This window comes from Vitis riparia, chromosome 14 (assembly GCF_004353265.1).
Source record: "Vitis riparia cultivar Riparia Gloire de Montpellier isolate 1030 chromosome 14, EGFV_Vit.rip_1.0, whole genome shotgun sequence".
In the NCBI taxonomy this organism is placed as follows: Eukaryota; Viridiplantae; Streptophyta; class Magnoliopsida; order Vitales; family Vitaceae; genus Vitis; species Vitis riparia.
Genome location: NC_048444.1, coordinates 28,226,855 through 28,245,087, shown reverse-complemented (window position 1 = coordinate 28,245,087; position 18,233 = coordinate 28,226,855). Strand labels below are relative to the sequence as shown.

The 18,233-nt window shown below is 29.1% G+C and overlaps 3 protein-coding genes and 2 non-coding genes across 5 annotated transcripts; 2 read left to right on the top strand and 3 right to left on the bottom strand.

The window, feature by feature from the left end:
* Positions 1-2,056: 2,056 nt before the first annotated feature.
* Positions 2,057-2,155, top strand: LOC117931471. The gene has a single exon (XR_004654046.1). It is a non-coding gene; the product is annotated as a small nucleolar RNA snoR69Y (small nucleolar RNA).
* A 122-nt stretch (positions 2,156-2,277) lies between these two features.
* LOC117931472 lies at positions 2,278-2,367 on the top strand. Its single transcript, XR_004654047.1, has one exon. It is a non-coding gene; the product is annotated as a small nucleolar RNA snoR53Y (small nucleolar RNA).
* A 247-nt stretch (positions 2,368-2,614) lies between these two features.
* Positions 2,615-4,406, bottom strand: LOC117930820 (F-box protein PP2-B15-like). Its single transcript, XM_034851569.1, has 3 exons — positions 4,124-4,406; positions 3,296-3,414; positions 2,615-3,221 (listed from the first exon to the last, which is right to left on the bottom strand). The coding sequence occupies exons 1-3, from the start codon at positions 4,376-4,378 to the stop codon at positions 2,762-2,764; spliced, it is 834 nt and encodes a 277-aa protein (XP_034707460.1). The 5' UTR covers positions 4,379-4,406; the 3' UTR covers positions 2,615-2,761.
* A 2,273-nt stretch (positions 4,407-6,679) lies between these two features.
* LOC117931065 (F-box protein PP2-B13-like) lies at positions 6,680-9,118 on the bottom strand. Its single transcript, XM_034851920.1, has 3 exons — positions 8,725-9,118; positions 7,785-7,903; positions 6,680-7,286 (listed from the first exon to the last, which is right to left on the bottom strand). Exons 1-3 carry the CDS (start codon positions 9,028-9,030, stop codon positions 6,806-6,808), a joined length of 906 nt encoding a protein of 301 aa, XP_034707811.1. The 5' UTR covers positions 9,031-9,118; the 3' UTR covers positions 6,680-6,805.
* A 5,400-nt stretch (positions 9,119-14,518) lies between these two features.
* Positions 14,519-16,509, bottom strand: LOC117931231 (F-box protein PP2-B13-like). Its single transcript, XM_034852154.1, has 3 exons — positions 16,210-16,509; positions 15,915-16,033; positions 14,519-15,064 (listed from the first exon to the last, which is right to left on the bottom strand). Exons 1-3 carry the CDS (start codon positions 16,471-16,473, stop codon positions 14,590-14,592), a joined length of 858 nt encoding a protein of 285 aa, XP_034708045.1. The 5' UTR covers positions 16,474-16,509; the 3' UTR covers positions 14,519-14,589.
* Positions 16,510-18,233: the final 1,724 nt, after the last annotated feature.

Genomic DNA, 18,233 nt, shown 5'->3' with positions numbered 1-18,233 from the left:
TTGGGCTCATGGTGAGGCTAATTTATTACGTTAGGTAACATGTGTGCCTATGCTAGGCTCACATATAATGGATGTGGTGTACGAATCCCCTTCGTTGGTCCAAACCCACCCCCATTGACGGCCTTTCTGTATCAGTAGGACAATTTTTTTCAAAAACTATACCATAAAAAATAATTTTAAAATTACCACACTACTGAATTTCAAGTAGAATATTCTTCTTTTCAAAATATGAAATTCAGGACGAGTTTAATATAAAATTGTATATAGAAAGATACCATAAAATTATGAAAATTACAAAAAAAGGAGAGGACTAACGATCGAGAAAAATCAAACATGCAAATTACAAAGAAACAACTCAAATTCATGACCTCCTGTCAAATACCATGTTGAATTAACAATTTTCTTAAAAATTTAAACCCATAAAATTTGAGTTCGATATATATCATATTTCTTAACACAAAATATATATTTTTTATTAATGAAAAATGCTGATTTCAAATTACAATTCATTGGATGATGGTGTCAAATTTATTAGAAGTGTCACCCATGTAAGTTTGTAAATACACCAATGGGACAGGTGGTATGGGAAGGTCATATTCCTTTTGTTTTCAAAAAGGATATGGTGACAGGTACTATGTTTCTTATCACATGGTCTGTGTCATAAAATAGTCATCAAATGGCATAGTGTCATGTGAATCAAGATGTGGAATGGAAATTAAATATAGGGACAACCTAATAAAGCAAGCAAAAGTCTAACAAAACAGATGGATTAAATTCAGATTGCAACATCTGACCTAGCCCATGTTCTTTTCTTATAATCATCAATGATTAGTACGTCATTTGCTTATATGAGATATTTTTTAGAAAAAGACGGAATCGAGGCAAATTAGAGTACGAAATGAGTTTTTTCAGATACACGTCCTCGTCTTTCCTAATAACATGAGTAAGAGAGAATAATAATTAAGATTAGGATGAGTTGGACAAATTTTTTAAAACTCAAAATGGGTTCAAGTATTATTTTGTCTCTTACTGCTTCAAGCCAATTACGTATATAATTAAATAAAAAATAATTTAATTTAATTTAGTGCTTATATATGTACACTTTCTATTTTTGTTTTTTAAAAATAAAACCTATATATAAATGTACAACATTTAGTACAAAATTATAGGTTTTATCTTTTTAAAATCATTTTTAAAAATTTAAAATTTAAGGTAGTAAATTTTTTTTTTCATGCCTCAATTTTTTTACACAATTTTTAAAATCATTATTTTTTTCAATATAAATATTTAAGAGTTCTTAAATTTTAAATAAAAATAGAAAATTTTTTATTTACAAAAATGTATTCAAACAGATATTTAATTTTTAATTTTTAATTTTTTAAGAGATATGAATTAAAATTTCATAATATTTATTTATTTATCAATTAGATTTATTTTTAATATTAAGTTATTAACTAAAAAATTCTGAAAAAAAAAATTAGTTGGGGTGGGGCAAGGCGGGGATACTGGCCCAGCCTGACCTAGTCCAACCCAATAAGGGCAAAATTCGATATGAATAGTCAGCCGATAAACAGGCCCAGCCCAACTCAGCCCAACCCAATTCTCATCCCAAATAAGGATACATTTGTAAATCTAGCCAACTCTCAGGGTCATAAATGGAAATCAAGATCATTGTCATCACCATAAACCCTAACCCTAATCCTAGCCGACCCTCATCCTTTTAAGCGCCCCAAAACCTCTCTTCTCAGAGCCCCGAGTCTCGCTCCCTGAAGCTCAGGAGCACAAAAGGTAGTTCCTTTCCCTCTTCTCTCTTCTTCCCCTAGTCACCCACTGCTGTGTAGACTTTACATCTCCCTAAACTCGGCTGAAAAGCCTGCCTTTTTCTTCAATCAAACCTTGTGGGGTTTATGTTTTTGATGGAAAACTTTGTGGGTTTTTGTTTGTGTGGTGTTTTCAGATGGAAATTCTATGGGGTTTCAATTATTTTTTTTAATGACAATTTTGTGGGTTTTTGATCTTGTGGTGTTTTGGATTGAAAATTTAGTGGGGTTTGTGGAATTGTTGCAATGATGATAAATGTTAATCCCAGCTCATTATGAGACCTTTCATTGAAAGGTTCAGGAGTAGACTCAATGAACACATATCTGAGCCTCTGCAATTTCCCAATAATTCTCTTTTTCTTTTTTTCTTTTTTCTGTTTTTTCTTTTTTTCTTTTTTTCTTTTTTTCATTTTTTGAGAGAAGAATAAAAAAAGAAAATATATGTTGAGGAGATGGGGTTCCCTATGATGGTTTGGATATAACCATGCTAATTCTGATCATTCTGTGATTGAAGCATTTTTCTTTTTCCTAATTTTCTGAGGGAACAAATTGCCTACCCTTTAATTATTTTTTAAGATTTTTGTTTGATTTTTTAATTAATTTTGCTTTGCAAGGATTTGATATCCCTTGTTTGGTTTACCATTTTGAGGTAAAATTTGAGTTGGGTGAAGATGACAAATGGGAAGGAGGCCAAGGAATTCAATGAGAATCAAGTATTTAGTCAAGTCCTTAACCCTTTTAAAATATTTAAACAATAAATAAAATATTTAAAAAAATTGAAATATATATATATATATATATAATTTTGATTTTTTTTCCTATTTTTTATTGCTAAAAATTTACCTTTCGAATACAAAGGCCCAATCCTTATTGCCAAAAACCGTAATTCACAACAAAAGAAAGATTGGGCCTATTCTCAATCCTCTCAACAAAAGAATGGCCTAATCTTTGGGCCTAATCTCAATCCCCTCAACAATAAGCCCACCCTTAAGATGCACTCCCTTCACCTCCCTTAGGCTCATCTTCACCTCCTCATCACCCCCATCATTGTAGAACTCTCCTAATTCAACCTCGAACCATCCATCTTCCCGTTCGTAAGGAACGCGCTCTTCTCCCTTCGAAACCTTCGATCGCAACGCTTCAATTCGATTCAAAAAGCAAACACGTTCCAGAGTCGCTCTGTTGCTTTCAGGACGACGCAAGTAAGCTATTCCCTGTGATTGATGCTTACCAACAACAACCGAGACCTCCGAAGGGAGGGCGTCTAGTCCATAAGCACGATCAGCAAATTTTACAATGAGGTAAGCCCGATAAGTAGTTTTTGGAGAAAGCATGCACGTGCTTATTTTGCCTTGAATTTCTAGCCAACAAATGGTTCTTAATTCGACAATTTCTGCAAATCTTAAAATTAGAAAAATAAAATAACGTTAATTTTTGTGAATAAAAAAGTTAGTAAAGAGTCGTGAAGTGCAAACCTCGATTGGAGTAGAGGTTTCCATGACCAATAAAGAGCATTGCTTGACCACGTAATCGAAAGGTTCCTTGCACTCAACATGTAGCCTTTTTTGCCCATTGTTTTTGATATTGAAAAGGACTGCACTCAAGAAAAACAAGGAATTGATAAGATTTTAAATCATTTCTTTAAATTAAATTTTTTTTAAACATTATTATATATTTATTCATTTGAATTTTTATTTTTAAAAATTGGTAGTAGAAAATTTTGGGATGTCTTGAAATCAAACACAAGACCAACCTATTATGATTACAAATGTCTTTTTTTTTTTTTTTTTCGTCTCATTTTGATAAAAATACGTTTATTATTATTATTATTATTATTATTTTGTAAAAATGACCTTATATAAATATTTGAAATGGTAAAGGGCATTTATGAGAAAAAAAGTAGGTTACTTTTTAAGAAAAAATATGAAAAGGATTATATTCTTAATTTGAGAATTATTTTATCTCTTTTTACCAAATATTTCTAAGGATTAATTGATTAAAAGGGATGAAAATATTTCAAATTTGAAATTTTCAAATTTGAAAAACTAATCTCTTCCATTTTTTTAACTTAAATTGTAACCCAATTTTGACATAAATGTCCTTCAACATTTTTATTATTTACATTTGTTTTAAAATAAATGAATATTTTTACAAAAAAAAGGAGAGGATATTTTTGTTCAAAATAAGTATTTTTTTAGATTGAAAAAAATATGAAAGGTTAGTTTTACAAAATGGGAGGACTTAACTCCTTTTAATCAAATAACCCTATTTATAATATCAAATTACCATAAAATTGTAATTACCTTCCTACCCTCATCAATGAGAAGTGGGCTACAAAGCTTGGAGTAGAGCTCCTTCTTGGAAGCGAACACCAATGGAGACACCAATCTTGATAGAATTTCTTGATAATCAGACGGCAGAAATTTCTCCCAAACCGAGTCCGAGTCCCCTGCATGCCGAACCGTCGTAGAGACCAGCTCCGATCGGCACGCATCCCGAGGCGAAGTGCAGGACAGGATGTGGGAGATGCAGTCTTGAGGCAAGAGCTCGAAATTCATCTTGTCGCAGGGTTGATGAAAACTTAGAAGAGAAGAAGAAGAAGAAAAATGGAATATATAGAGTAATCAATTAGGGGCCCTACATCTATTGTAAGGAGAAATGGAGTAATCGTATAGTAAAGATGACAACATGATGGCGACCCATGAGGCCATTTTGAAAAATTGAAAGTTTTTTGGGGGATATTTTAAAGGTGTGGAAATGTTGGGATGACTCAAAATCAATCACATCTTTGAAGTTCATTTTTAGAAAATTTTAAAAAAATATATATGAGAAAAAAAAATAAGAAAATATATTTTCTATAAGCATATTAATATTTTAATATAATTTGCTTATTTATTATATTTTTAAAAAATATTTACTCTACACTATGAATTAACAAAAATTTTCATTTCTTTTTATGATAACAAATTAAAGAGTATTCACATCGAGGGAGGCTTCTTATCCCTAATCTAATTAGATGTGGCTCAAATGGGCCCACAATTTGGTTTGGTTTGGTTGAATGGTGGGAAAGTTGAGGAAAAGGAGTGAGCCTGGGAGGAAGGAAAAAAGGGACGGAAGGGATTTTGTAGGTAGACAAAATGGATTATTCAACCAAATATATGATAAAAAAAGGGTAAGAGAATGAATATTATATCTTATCCTATAGTGATTAAATATGATAGATATGATAAATTATGAATGGACGATTATATATGATAAGTTATCAAATATAGAAAAAAATGCATATACCAGGTATTTGATTTTATCCTATCTCGTTAATTAAATAAAAAAAATGAGATTAGAAATAAAAAAAGAAAAAGAAATTTTTTTATATATATGAATAAGGCTTGAGTATAAATAAAAGAGATATATATACATCAATATACAAAACAAATGAAATACTTTTATAAAGCGGTTATTTTATATTAGTTATCAATTTTTTTTTTATGATATCTGAAGAATAAGGCTAAGTTTAAAAATTGTTTTGAAAAATTAGAGTTTTTCTATTTCAGGGGAAGATGTTTGACAAATTTTGTTTAGAATTTTATTTTGAGAATTTATAAAATATACTATTTTCTAAAAATAATTTTTAATTATATAATTTAAAAAAAATAAATTTGAGGTATTTTCAATTATTTTTATATAGTATTTTAATATTTGAAAATATGTAGAATATTTTGGTAATTTTTACCTTATATATAAGTGTAAATTATTTTCTAAAAAAATCTTATTTCATGGTTAAGTTCTCAAAGAAAATTTTATTCTTAAAAAGAAATGATAATTGTTTTAAATTTTCTTTTTAAAAAATTCAAATAGATCCTTACTTTTCAACCACATAAAATGACACCAAAAACCAATCATTTAAGCTCAACGGATAGAAACCATTTAAAATCCTTTCCACTATCATGTTGCTTGTTTTGGTAGGCATGTGAACAGCAAGTTACAAACGTCATGCGCATGTTGGCTCAATCAAGATATGTATGTAGCCTTTATATGGAACCACAAAGGGGAAGTGAAAGGTATAGATAAGGCTCCTCTTCCCCTTCCTCTCATTCTCTATCCCATTAAAACTTGAATCCAATTCCGCGCCGCCAGCCGCCCGCCGCCCCCGCCCCCGGATTCCAATTCCCCCGCCCCCTCCACCCACTAGATTGAATGACCTTTTTTTCTGGTTTTTTTTCCTACGTAAATCCAAAGGAGTGAGTCCATGCTTTCTATATTTAATTCCCCTAAATTTTTAGTTAAATATACACTTCTCTATTGATTTGAAATTTGATTAGATACATATTTTATTATTTTCATTTATTAATTTTAGTCGTTACTTATTTCACTCAAGATAAAGGGAATTAATTCAAATTAATGAGAGTTAGATAGATGTGCAATTTTAGGTGGATTGACTTCACCCAACTTGAAATTAAGACAAATTTAAACAATCAGTTTCAATACAGAAAAAAAAGTTTTTTAAAAAACATTATAGGAATTATGTTACTTGATCAACCTTACCAACCTGTGTCTAATCCAATCAACTTAAACTCAACCCACAATTTAAAAAATAAGGTTAGATAAAGTTTGGGTTAAGTACCTCCAATTAAAAGTCGAATTGAGTTAAACTTGAGTTGATTGTTTTATAATTTGGGTTGAGTTCGAGTTAACCATCAACTGGACCAACTCACCCAAATTGTAGTCCTAAAATTAGGTGTATTTAATCAAAATCTCAAAAAAAAAATGAATGAAATTAATTAACCTTCTTACTTATCTATATTTAAAAAAATGAGAGTATAAAAGTCAAAAATTAAGCAAATATAATTTTTTTTCTCCAATTTTTGCTTTTACATGCAAAACCACACCAAAGAACCAATACACATGATACAAAAATGACCTTCAATCAATCTTTCCAAAATGCTTAATTTTGTAAACATTTTAATTAAATAGTTGAATTAAACATATCATTTTCTTGAGTCCTTGGGCCTCACTTCAATGCCTTCAATGATAAGCCCTCCTTTCAAATGATAACCCTTCACCTCCCTCAAGCTCATCCTCACTTCCTCATCACCTTCACCATTAAAGAAGTCTCCAAGCTCAAGCTCCATCCATCCATCTCCATCTCTCCTCTCACATGGGACTCTTCCATCACCTTCAATCACTCTTGACCTCAACATCTCTCCGCGGTTCCCATAAAACAACCTCTCCATCTGCTTGTTCTGGCTGTCACTACACCTCAGATATGCAGTCCCATTACAGACTTGAGTGCTGTTGGAGACTTCTACCGATATCTCTGATGGCATCAAGTCAAGCCCAAATGCCCGGTTGGAGATTTTGATGATGAGATATGCACCATATTTTGTGTTTGGTGAGAGCATTTGAGTTCTAATCTTTCCATGAATTTCTAATCTGCACACTGTTTTGAGCTCAGCCACCTCTGAGAACCTGCATATAAGAAAATGTGAGTACCCTCTCATAAGTCTTTGATTTAAGAAAATAGGTTATTTTTATTGACCACTTATGTACGAGGTATTTACTAAATACACCTAAACCCCGTTGATTTTAAATTTCATCAAATGTCTCGTTCAACCTTTTTATTTAATATTTTAATTCAAAATAAGAAACGTATTTAAAGAATTTTTAAATCAATAAAAAGAATTATATTTAGTTAATATCTTAAAAAAGATGAAAGGAATCAACCCTAAAAGAATCCTAATTTCAGTTTTTCAAGGTGACCCATATTAGGGTTTTCAAAACAAATGTCAAAATATGTGATAGAGACGCATCATCATGGTGTCATTTGTATCACTTGTTCGATACCCTTATTACACTTGTTGATTGTGACAGGCATGACCGACATCTCGAAGTTTGGATTTAGGAGTTTGGAGGGCCCAGCATGGAATGTTACTTGGTTATAAAAAAAAAATTGAAGGGGAAACAAACCTTGACTCTGGGATGGATGTCCAACTCCAATGCGTAGGATCATGGCTCCATGAAATGGACAATTCTCTTGCAGACATCATATAGGAATTTTTGCCACTCCATTTGTCTAATCTGAATCTCTGCATTAGAGTCAACAAAGAGATAAATGAGAATTAATGAAAACTGACGACCGGCTACTTTACTTTTCTTTTTGGTCTCCTTATGCCTTATCTTCGAACACGGTATTAGGAGGGTTTGTTTGAAACAACTCTTCTTATCTTCTACTTTCCTCTTTGGAATTCAAATTCTATGGATTCATTTGGGCCTATGCATAATTCAAATTCTATGGATTCATTTGGGCCTATGCATTCATGACTCCTCTAGATGGTGGAATCAGTCAACTTTTTCTGTGGGTATTATGTTGAAAAATTTTTGTATGTATTAATATTAATTGAATAATTTGTATTTATAAAAAAAATGGTTAATGAATAATTTATTATATAATGAGTCCAATTAATTAATAATCATATTTAGATTGAATTTTATATCTTTTGAGTAGAAGTTCAAGTTGAGTGACAAGTGTAGACTACGAGTCTCATTAAAGCCCATTATAAGAGGGCCTAATGAGAACCTAATATTGAGTTATGTTAAGTCTTATTTCTAATCTAGATAAAATGTCTTTCTGTTTTCTCATAGAGCCATCATAATCGATTGTAACAATCAATCACTTTTTTTTTGTGATGATTCAAACATGCATGTTTTTTATAGTGATTTCTTATTATTAGTATCATTTAATCATGCATGATTAATTTATATAATTATGTAAATATTCTACGTATTGTCCCACAATACCCATGAGTCATGACAGTATTCATGCATATATTTTAAAAAATAATTAATTTTAGGAGAATTTTGGATTAAGGGTGATGAGGAGAGGCAAGAAAACGGCAATGAAACCAACCTTTTTCCCACCATCAATGAGACTGGGATCACACAAACGCAGAAACAGCTCCTTCTTTGAAGAAGCCACCATGGGCTCAGCCAACCTCGACAAGATATCATGATAGTCCGCCGGCAAGAACCTCTCCCAGACCACATCAGACTCCGCCGCTGCCCGGAAAATGGAAGACACCAGTGAGGATTTGCACGCATCTGGAGGAGAAGTGAGGGAGAGAATTGTGGAAACACAGCCTTCTGGCAACGTATTGAAGCCCACACAGTACACCATTGTAAAGCAATATGTTATTGCTCTTTGTCTTGCTGCCATTTATAAAAGAGAGAGAGAGATGTAGGTGGTTGATGGTGGACAGATCCACCACGTAGGGCTGACTTCGAATTGTAAAATTTGTAGGCCAATGTCTTCTGCCAGCATATTTATGATGACCCAGTGATGAAATTCATGTCTGGTGGCCACCAAGTTGTTGTTGGGGATTAATGAATCATGTGGATGAGTTCATATCACTGAAGAAGATGTTGAAATGATGAGGGGAAGAGAGTGTGAAACGGTGGGGTGCCACGTGGCCACGCGGCCACATGTTTCATGTATTCAGGATACGTGTATTAAAGATAACACGGAATATTTGGTAATATGAAAAATGTGAGATGGTTAATTTTAAGAAAATGTTAAAAGAAAAAAGAATTCATGTGAAAAATAAATTATAAAGCTAAAGCTACCTCTGAGTGTGATCCGTGTCATTGTATGTCATTGCAAGCTTTTATAAAGCTGAAGCACCGTGATTCTTGATTGTGATTTTTGAAAACGGTTTTAATTTTTTTTTATATTTAAAAATTTTAAATTTTTAAAAATTTAAAATATTAAAAACATTTTCTGATTGTAAAATGTATTTTATTTTCATATATGAGATTTTTTTTTGTTTTTATTACCTTTATTTATTTTTCATAAAAGTAAAAGGGTAGTTTTATGCTTTTTTTTTTTCTTGACTTCCTCTTTCTTTTTTAATTTATTTTTTATTTTTTATTTAATTAAGGCATTTTTTTCTTTATCTTTTACCTTTTTGTTTAATTAAAAATAAAAGAGAGAGAGGAGGCTCTCTTTCTGATTCTTTTTTCTCCCATAATTAAATGACAAAAAATAAAAATAAAAAGTAATAAAAACTGTTTTTAAAAGTTTCGAAAACAGTTTCTACTCTTCAAAACAAAAAAGAAAAAAGAAAAAAATTGATATTCAGAAACTATTTTCTATTTTTTATTATTAAAAATATAAAATATTATATTTTTAGAATAATATCTTTTAATTATTTTTTATTATTTTTGTTTGTGTTCTGAAAATTATTTTTAAAATTAATTATATAAGCATATGAAATGATTAAAAATAAAACACTATATATAAAAATTATTTATTAAAAATGTTTAAAAATATTTAAAATAAATTAAAAATATTTTAAATTCATAAACATCTTTTTGTTTTACAAAACATTAAAAAAATAACTTTTAAAAAACTAATTTTCAGAATCATTTTTTAAAACAATTATCAAACAAGGTCTAAAGTTCGGAAAAATATTATCCCATCATTTTTATTTTCATCTTGTTAAAATCCCCCTATCTCACACTTTTTTTTGGTTAAATAAATAAAAACAAAAAGTGAACAATGAAGAAAAGAAGAAACAGGAACAAGAAAAGAAAGAAATAAAAATATAGGAGGGAAGTGGGGAAAAGGGCTTGAAAGAAGGTAAAATCATCCTTTCATTTTTACTCTTTTTTTTTTTTTTTGAAAAAAAAAATGGGGGAGTAAGGGAAAAACTGGTGGAAGTGTTTCACATTTTTCCTGCCAAACATTTTTATGAAATGAGAGGAGGTTACAACCTGGTCCAACCTGGCCTTATGAATTTGGTATATGCAAGGTTTGAATTTGATAGTTGGACTTTGAGTCTATAATAGTTATTTATATTAAATTAATTATAATTAATGAATTAGTTTATAATTTTAAGTATATTAGTTTTTGTTTGATAACCAAATATTAGTAAGAATCCTAATTGCCTACGAGTTTAGTGTAAATTTAGAAATTCCAACCCAATCTAGAATGGGAGAAGTGCAGGTTTAATATATGATATGTACAAATTGCAACCCTAAAAAATATATAATATAAAATAAACAAAAAAAATCAAAATTTTTGTTTAATTGACCACAAATATTATTTAAAATTTGTATATTCTCAAATTTCCCATTCTTTACATTATTAATAATAATAATAATAATAAATTAAAGTAGAGAATAAGAAAAGTTTATTATTTAAATTTTTTTATTTCCCTATCATTTCTTTTCCCTTTCATTTTCTTTTTGTTGTACTTCATCTTTTAACATCTCGAGTTTCAAATCTCCCATCTATTAAATTTTTTATGGATTTAAATATAAATACTAACACTAACCGATCAACATGCATTACATTTTTTTCAATAAAAGATTTATTTCAATAAATTGAGCCGCCAAAACATGAAAAGACAAGCTTTGTGTCACATAATTGTTAGAAAAATGAGATAACTAAACTATCGATCTCCAATCCAAAAATAGAAACAAATACCGATATACCAAAATAATTTGTCTTTTCACTAATACAATTCAAGTGAAAGTAATATAAAAGACAAAAAAAAAAAAAAACACCAAAACTTGACATGGTTGGATAGTCTGTCAACATCTACAGGTCAAATTATGATAATGATTGACTATGATTTGAAAAGATTATAGATGTCCTGCTCAAGCTTATCACAAGAGATCAGTTCATGTACCACAGAAAAAGAGATGAGTTCATGTACCCACAGAAAAGGGATACTACTACTACCATAAATGTACCCAATATAACCTCTAAATAACAATGAGTGAATTATCCAAAAGGGTGGACCGGATAAAATAATTATTAAAAAGGTGATGTTTTTTAATAATTTTTGAAAAGGATTTTAATAGGTTTAATATATCAAAACTGTCATTTAACTAAAACTTTTAAAATTCAAAGTATTTAAAGCACTTTACTTGATTTGTCAATACATTTATGATACATGGGTCTCATATTATTATAATTATTGATATTTAAATTTTAAATCAAAAGTTTGGGTTTAACCCCTACAATTATATATAATTTGTTATTTAAATTTACTATTTAAAACAAAAATATTTTAAAAAAATATTTGTCAATACTATGGTACATGGGTCCCACATTATTGTAATTATTGATATTTAAATTTTAAATCAAAAGCTTGGGTTTAACCCTTACAATTATATATAATTTGTTATTTAAATTTACTATTTAAAACAAAAATACTTTTAAAAAATATTTTCAAAATATCATTTATTGTTTTTTTACCTTTTTTATTTTTATTCTAATTTTTAATTTTATGAAGAAAAAAATAAGTTTTATAATTATATAATAAAAATAATGATTTTTTCATATATATATATATATATATATATATATATATATATATATATATATATGAATTATGTTTTTGTATTAAATTTAAAGAAGATAAAATGTTTAATTTTTCATTCAGATTCTCTAAAAAGAATAAGAAAATGATAGAGAATGTTTAATCATTTTTTACTTTTATAATAAAATAATTTAAAATTTTTATATGATTTTTTCTCCTTTGCATAGTGTTTTTTTTTTTTAAAAAAAAAAATTTCATATAAATTTTTTTTCTTAATGCATCGAGTGAATGATATTAATATATTTGATATGTTGAATATTAATAAGGTATAAAAGGTGATCCTCAATATTATTACTTTTATTATAAAATACAGACACAACAAAAATATGTTATAATTACAATATAAATACACTTACATTACAATACATTACAATAAAACCTAATTAAGAAATTTATGAAATTTTTTTATAAAAATTGTAATTTTATATGATTATACTATATTTCACAACATACCTATATCATAAATAATTTCTAAAATCAAATAAAATATTAATTTGAATTCACGTAGTATATATATATATATATATATATATATATATATATATATATATATATATATATGTACAAAAATTATTAAATAATTTCAAAACACTAAATAAATGTTGTTAATATATTAATACGATGTGTTAATACCAATAGGGTATGAATAAACATTTTTAAAATTATTACTTTTGTAAGGAAATATAAGTACAACATAAATACATTATACTTACAATATAAATACACTATCATTATAATATATTACAACATAATTTAATTTATTTTTATTTAATTTTTTCACGTGCTATATTACCCAATGAATAATTGTGAGTTATTCCATTTAATAGGTGTGTGTTAGTCAATTGCATATTTATATATTATTCAATTGATGAGTACTCATAAAAAATAATTATTCATTATATTATGATAACAAAGTTTTTAATTGTATGTTTCATATATAAAACGATATAATAACTTTAGGATATAGTTTTTATTTATGAGATATTAAAAATTATTTTTTTTACAAGGTTCTTTAAAAAATCTCAATTTTTTTGAAAAAAAAAATAGCAAATTTTTAAACAGTCAATTGTTCAAAAGTGACAATAATTTTTTCAAACTGAGAAATGTAGCGTTGATTGCTTATTAACATGTACTTATCATCATGTATGAGCTCCACATCATTGACAATCTCAATTTATTTATAAATAATATAGAAAACATATTCAAAGGTAAAATTATTCTCTAAAAGAGTGAGCCTTCATACTCATTATTTTTTCCAACCCACCCTTTTGGGTAATTCTCCCAATAACAAATTGGAGAACCCAAAACACCCACGACCCTTGCTTCGACGTGCCTTTCAATGACCTTAATAGAAGAAAAGGAAACCTCACAAATTTTTTCCTTTTCTCTCCATGACTCTCATTGTCTTTTCTATTTTAGTAAAAACCTTAAAATTCTACTAAATATGTTATGGTGGCAAATTTTGATATGATTCATCGATATAACATGAACTTAATACACTTTTTACGAGTTTGGATTGAGTATAAATGAATTTAAATCAAATTTGTATCAACTTGTTTAACCGATTCAATAAATAAGTAATTTTTTAGTCAATCTACGTAATAAGAATTTAATCTAAATTGACCTATTTAATAATTTTGTCATTAACTTAATTTCATCTATAAACTATTTAGCCTGACTCATTTTAAATTTATTTTAAATAAATAGGTCAATTGAGTCATAAATATATTTGATTGAAACATTAATCATATAAACATATATAAGATATAACTCAACCTAATTATTAAATAAGATGACTTAATTATTAAATGAATTATACGACGTGTTACATATTTAATAATTAAATAGTATTTAGATTTATGTTTTTTATACAATTATTATTCATATTGGGTTTGAGTTGAGCTATATAGTAGAATGCTTAAACTTTGACATGATACAAACATGATCCATCAACATGAATTGTCACCTCTACTGCTTTTACTCAGATATTGGGCTAAGAATTGGTTCCAACAACCATCAATGTGCTACCCAGTCAATGACAAAAATGCTCCCTCGAACAAAATGGAACCTACACATAGCAATCTTCCCTTTTAGTACATGAATTAAGAGTGTATTTGACGGTATTTCTACTTAAAATACTTCTACAAAAATATTTTTTATAAATGTGTTTTTATAAGAATTACCTATTAAGAATTCATTTAACAATAATTTTAGAAAGATTTTTTAGCCCAAAAAGTGTTTTAGAAAAAAAAAAAATAGATGTTTTGCTTTTACATGCAAAACCACACTAAATAACCAATACACATGATACAAAAATGACCTTCAATCAATCTTTCCAAAATGCTTAATTTTGTAAACATTTTAATTAAATAGTTGAATCAAACATATCATTTTCTTGAGTCATTAGGCCTCACTTCAATGCCTTCAATGATAAGTCCTCCTTTCAAATGGTAACCCTTCACCTCCCTCAAGCTCATCCTCACTTCCTCATCACCTTCACCATTAAAGAAGTCTCCAAGCTCAAGCTCCATCCACCCATCTTCTCTCTCACATGGAACTCTTCCATCACCTTCAATCACTCTTGACCTCAACATCTCTCTGCGGTTCCCATAAAACAACCTCTCCATCTGCTTGTTCTTGCTGTCACTACACCTCAGATATGCAGTCCCATTACAGACTTGAGTGCTGTTGGAGACTTCTACCGATATCTCTGATGGCATCAAGTCAAGCCCATAGGCCCGGTTGGAGATTTTCATTATTAGATATGCACCATATTTTGTGTTTGGTGAGAGCATCTGAGTTCTCATCTTCCCATGGATTTCTAACCAACACATTGTTCTAAGCTCAGCCACATGTGAGAACCTGTAGATAAGAAAATGTTAGTGCATTTGAATTAGTACTTTGATTTAAGAAAAATGACATGGTTTTCAACATTCCAAGATGACTTTAATTAAAGTCATAATGGATATCGAGATCATAATTTATAGATTTTAGGGTGGTAATTCGGGTTGGTGAGTCATATTCACATACATCATGTTAGATAGTCACTTAATAGATAGTTCTAAACACAACTTAAATGATATTTGAATTAAAAATATATACTCAAATATGACCTAATCATTAAATAATATATACTTAAATGTTACCTAATTATTAAATAAGTAATACATAGTATGATCCATTTGAGAATCAAGTCTTTCTATTTAATAATATATCAAACTAAATTTTAAATAAGTTTATATGATTAACTTTTTAATTTAATATGTTTATGAGACAATTAACCGAGCTATTTATTCAAAACAATTTTGAAATGATCAATCAAATATGAATTAAATAAGTTAAAGTTATATTTAGATTAATCAATACAATTATTAAATAGATCAATTCAAATCAAATTCATATTATGCACATGGATCCAAAAAGCAGTTCAAAAGAGTGAATTGCATATTAAGTCCAAATCGAGCAAACTTAAGCTTTTAAGAATATCAGTAATTCAACGTATTTAAACTTAGTTTGACGAAAAGTCATGGGTTTAAGTCACTAAGCTTTTAGGAAAATAACCTTTCTATTAAATATGTTGGTCGATATGAATTTGGTCCAAACATAATTATACTCAACCTAAACCTAAATCTACTGAAAACATATTGGGTTCAAGTGAATCCTATGAAACTTCAATAGGATTTGAAACAAAGAAAAAAAAAAAAAAGCAAACCTTGATTCTGGGGTAGATCTCCAACTCCAATACATAGGATCATTGCTCCACGTAATGGACAACTCTCTTGCAGACAGTAGATAGGATTTTTTGCCACTCCATTTGTCTAATCTGAAGCTCTGCATGACAGCCAACAAAGAAATAAATTAATGAGAATTGAAGACAGATGGCATCAACTTTACTCTTCTTTTTCTGTATATATTAATTATTGAACTAAAAAAATAATAGTTCAATGTTGGAAAAGTTTGGATAAATGGTAAGGAAGATAGGGGAGAAAATGAGTTATGAAGCCAACCTTGCTGCCACCATCAATTAGAATGGGATCACACAAGCGCAGAAACAGCTCCTTCCTTGAAGAACACACCAAGGGCTCAACCAACCTACACAGGATATCGTGATAATCCGCAGGCAAGAACCTCTCCCAGACCACATCAGACTCCGCCGCTGCTCGAAACATGGGAGAGACCAATGAAGACTTGCATGCATCTGGGGGAGAAGTGAGGGAGAGAATTATGGAAACACAGCCTTCTGGCAGCTTGTTGAAGCCCAAACACTCCATTGTAGAGCTTCAAAGTATGTGAAGAATGAGCCAAGATAAAAGAGAAAGCAATTTGTTAGTGTTGTCTGTCTTCCTACTTTATTTATAGAGAGAGAGAGATAGAGATAGAGATTTGGGGTTGGTGGAAGAAATACTATAGGGAAGATCCCATTTCACACAGGGTAGAATTAAGAAAGGAGTCTTAAACGTGAAGAGAGGGAACTCTATGGATCCAAGTTAACAAATATTTAGGTTCATCAAGTGGGTCTTTTTTTTTTTTTTTTTCATAGATAAGAGGGTCAATTTCTATTAGATTGTTAATTAAAATCTATTGTATGGAATTTAGAACAGGTCATCTAGGGCCAAATTGTCTTGACAAAATTTGTGGGTCAACTCAATTTAAATTTTTTATTTTTTTGTTATTATTATTGCGTCCAAATTCAACCCCTATTCATTTAACGGATTTAATAATGGTAAATAAATGTTTAGTAAGGAAAAAAAAACATTATTTGTATTGAAATTAAATACTCCAAATATGATAAGGAATACAAAATCAAACATTTATTTCCTTTTTTTTTTTTAATCAATTAATAGATCTCTTTACTTATATAACTTTGACGTCCATCCTGAATATAATGAAAGTATAACATTAGAAAAAGATTATATTCTTTAAATCATAAAAATAAATAGAAGTTGTGCTTCGAAATAATTATAATATAAAATATTGAAAATATAAACACCTCTCCCTTATTCATTCCTTTCAAAATACCCAAAAACTTATAAGACACGCCCCATGATATTTTTATTCAAAAAACCAAAAGAGAAGATAATAAAAAGTGTTAGACTTTGTTATGATCCAAGTTGCATTATTTGAATCAAGAAAGAAAAATAAAACAAATTCTCTATAAATGATGAAGTTTGGTATAATTGATTAGAAGTATTTAAACTCAATACATTTTAAGTCATTTGAGTTAATAATTAAGTTGTTTTTGGAAAATCTTATAAAACACGAATTTAACTTGTATTAATTTATTTAATAATCATGTTCATGAGATGTATTACTTATTTAATTATTAGGTTGAATTTGGATTCATACTTTTAACATGATTATTATTAGTGTCATGTTTGGATCGTCTACTTAATCAATTACTTGAGTTTTGACACGATGAAAACACGATCCAAATTGACATCTATAGATGTGATGCAACTATTCATTCATATAATTTTATTCCATAAAGGTCAAGATCTAATTCTTAATAGTAAGAAGAAGAAAATAGGAAAATGACATGAGGAAGAAATTGAAGGGATTGGACCCTGTCTCCTTGATGATGTTGATCACGGCCGCGATGGTCGTAAAGCGACTGGGCACACCACACGGGGGGCGACTTTGAATATTAGAGTTGACTCTCAAATATTTGAAATAGTAGAGGCAGCAGGCCAAAGGAGATGAATGAAAGTCCATGCAAGCTGTCTTGGTGGGTTGCAAGTGGTGGAGGTGGGGGTTGAGTCAAGTCCTACTCATGGGTGAGATTAATTTCTTTTATTATTATGATGGTTTCTTTTCTTTTTTATTTTTTTAATTAATTTTTACAATTATTTGTCTCAACTCGTTTATTTTCAATGAAAAAAGACATTGGGATGAGATGGTGTAAATCTAAATAAGTTGAAAAGAGTGTATGGAAAAATAATGAATCATAACCATGTCCATACTTTAGGGCACCTTGTTGAGGCCTCGCGTCCCTATGATCCACGTAGCTGTTGAATGGACGCATGATTTCAAC

What these genes read in the sequence shown, in the direction of transcription:
- LOC117931065 (XM_034851920.1), bottom strand. Translation starts at nt 9,030, where the DNA reads ATGGCAGCAAGACAAAGAGCAATAACATATTGCTTTACAATGGTGTAC. An exon ending in TCATTGATGGTGGGAAAAAG is followed by an intron (nt 7,904 to 8,724) that starts GTTGGTTTCATT and finishes ACTCTAATGCAG; the next exon opens with AGATTCAGATTAGACAAATG. An exon ending in ACATCCATCCCAGAGTCAAG is followed by an intron (nt 7,287 to 7,784) that starts GTTTGTTTCCCC and finishes TCTTATATGCAG; the next exon opens with GTTCTCAGAGGTGGCTGAGC.
- LOC117930820 (XM_034851569.1), bottom strand. Translation starts at nt 4,378, where the DNA reads ATGAATTTCGAGCTCTTGCCTCAAGACTGCATCTCCCACATCCTGTCC. An exon ending in TCATTGATGAGGGTAGGAAG is followed by an intron (nt 3,415 to 4,123) that starts GTAATTACAATT and finishes TCTTGAGTGCAG; the next exon opens with TCCTTTTCAATATCAAAAAC. An exon ending in AAACCTCTACTCCAATCGAG is followed by an intron (nt 3,222 to 3,295) that starts GTTTGCACTTCA and finishes TCTAATTTTAAG; the next exon opens with ATTTGCAGAAATTGTCGAAT.
- LOC117931231 (XM_034852154.1), bottom strand. Translation starts at nt 16,473, where the DNA reads ATGGAGTGTTTGGGCTTCAACAAGCTGCCAGAAGGCTGTGTTTCCATA. An exon ending in TAATTGATGGTGGCAGCAAG is followed by an intron (nt 16,034 to 16,209) that starts GTTGGCTTCATA and finishes GCTGTCATGCAG; the next exon opens with AGCTTCAGATTAGACAAATG. An exon ending in AGATCTACCCCAGAATCAAG is followed by an intron (nt 15,065 to 15,914) that starts GTTTGCTTTTTT and finishes TCTTATCTACAG; the next exon opens with GTTCTCACATGTGGCTGAGC.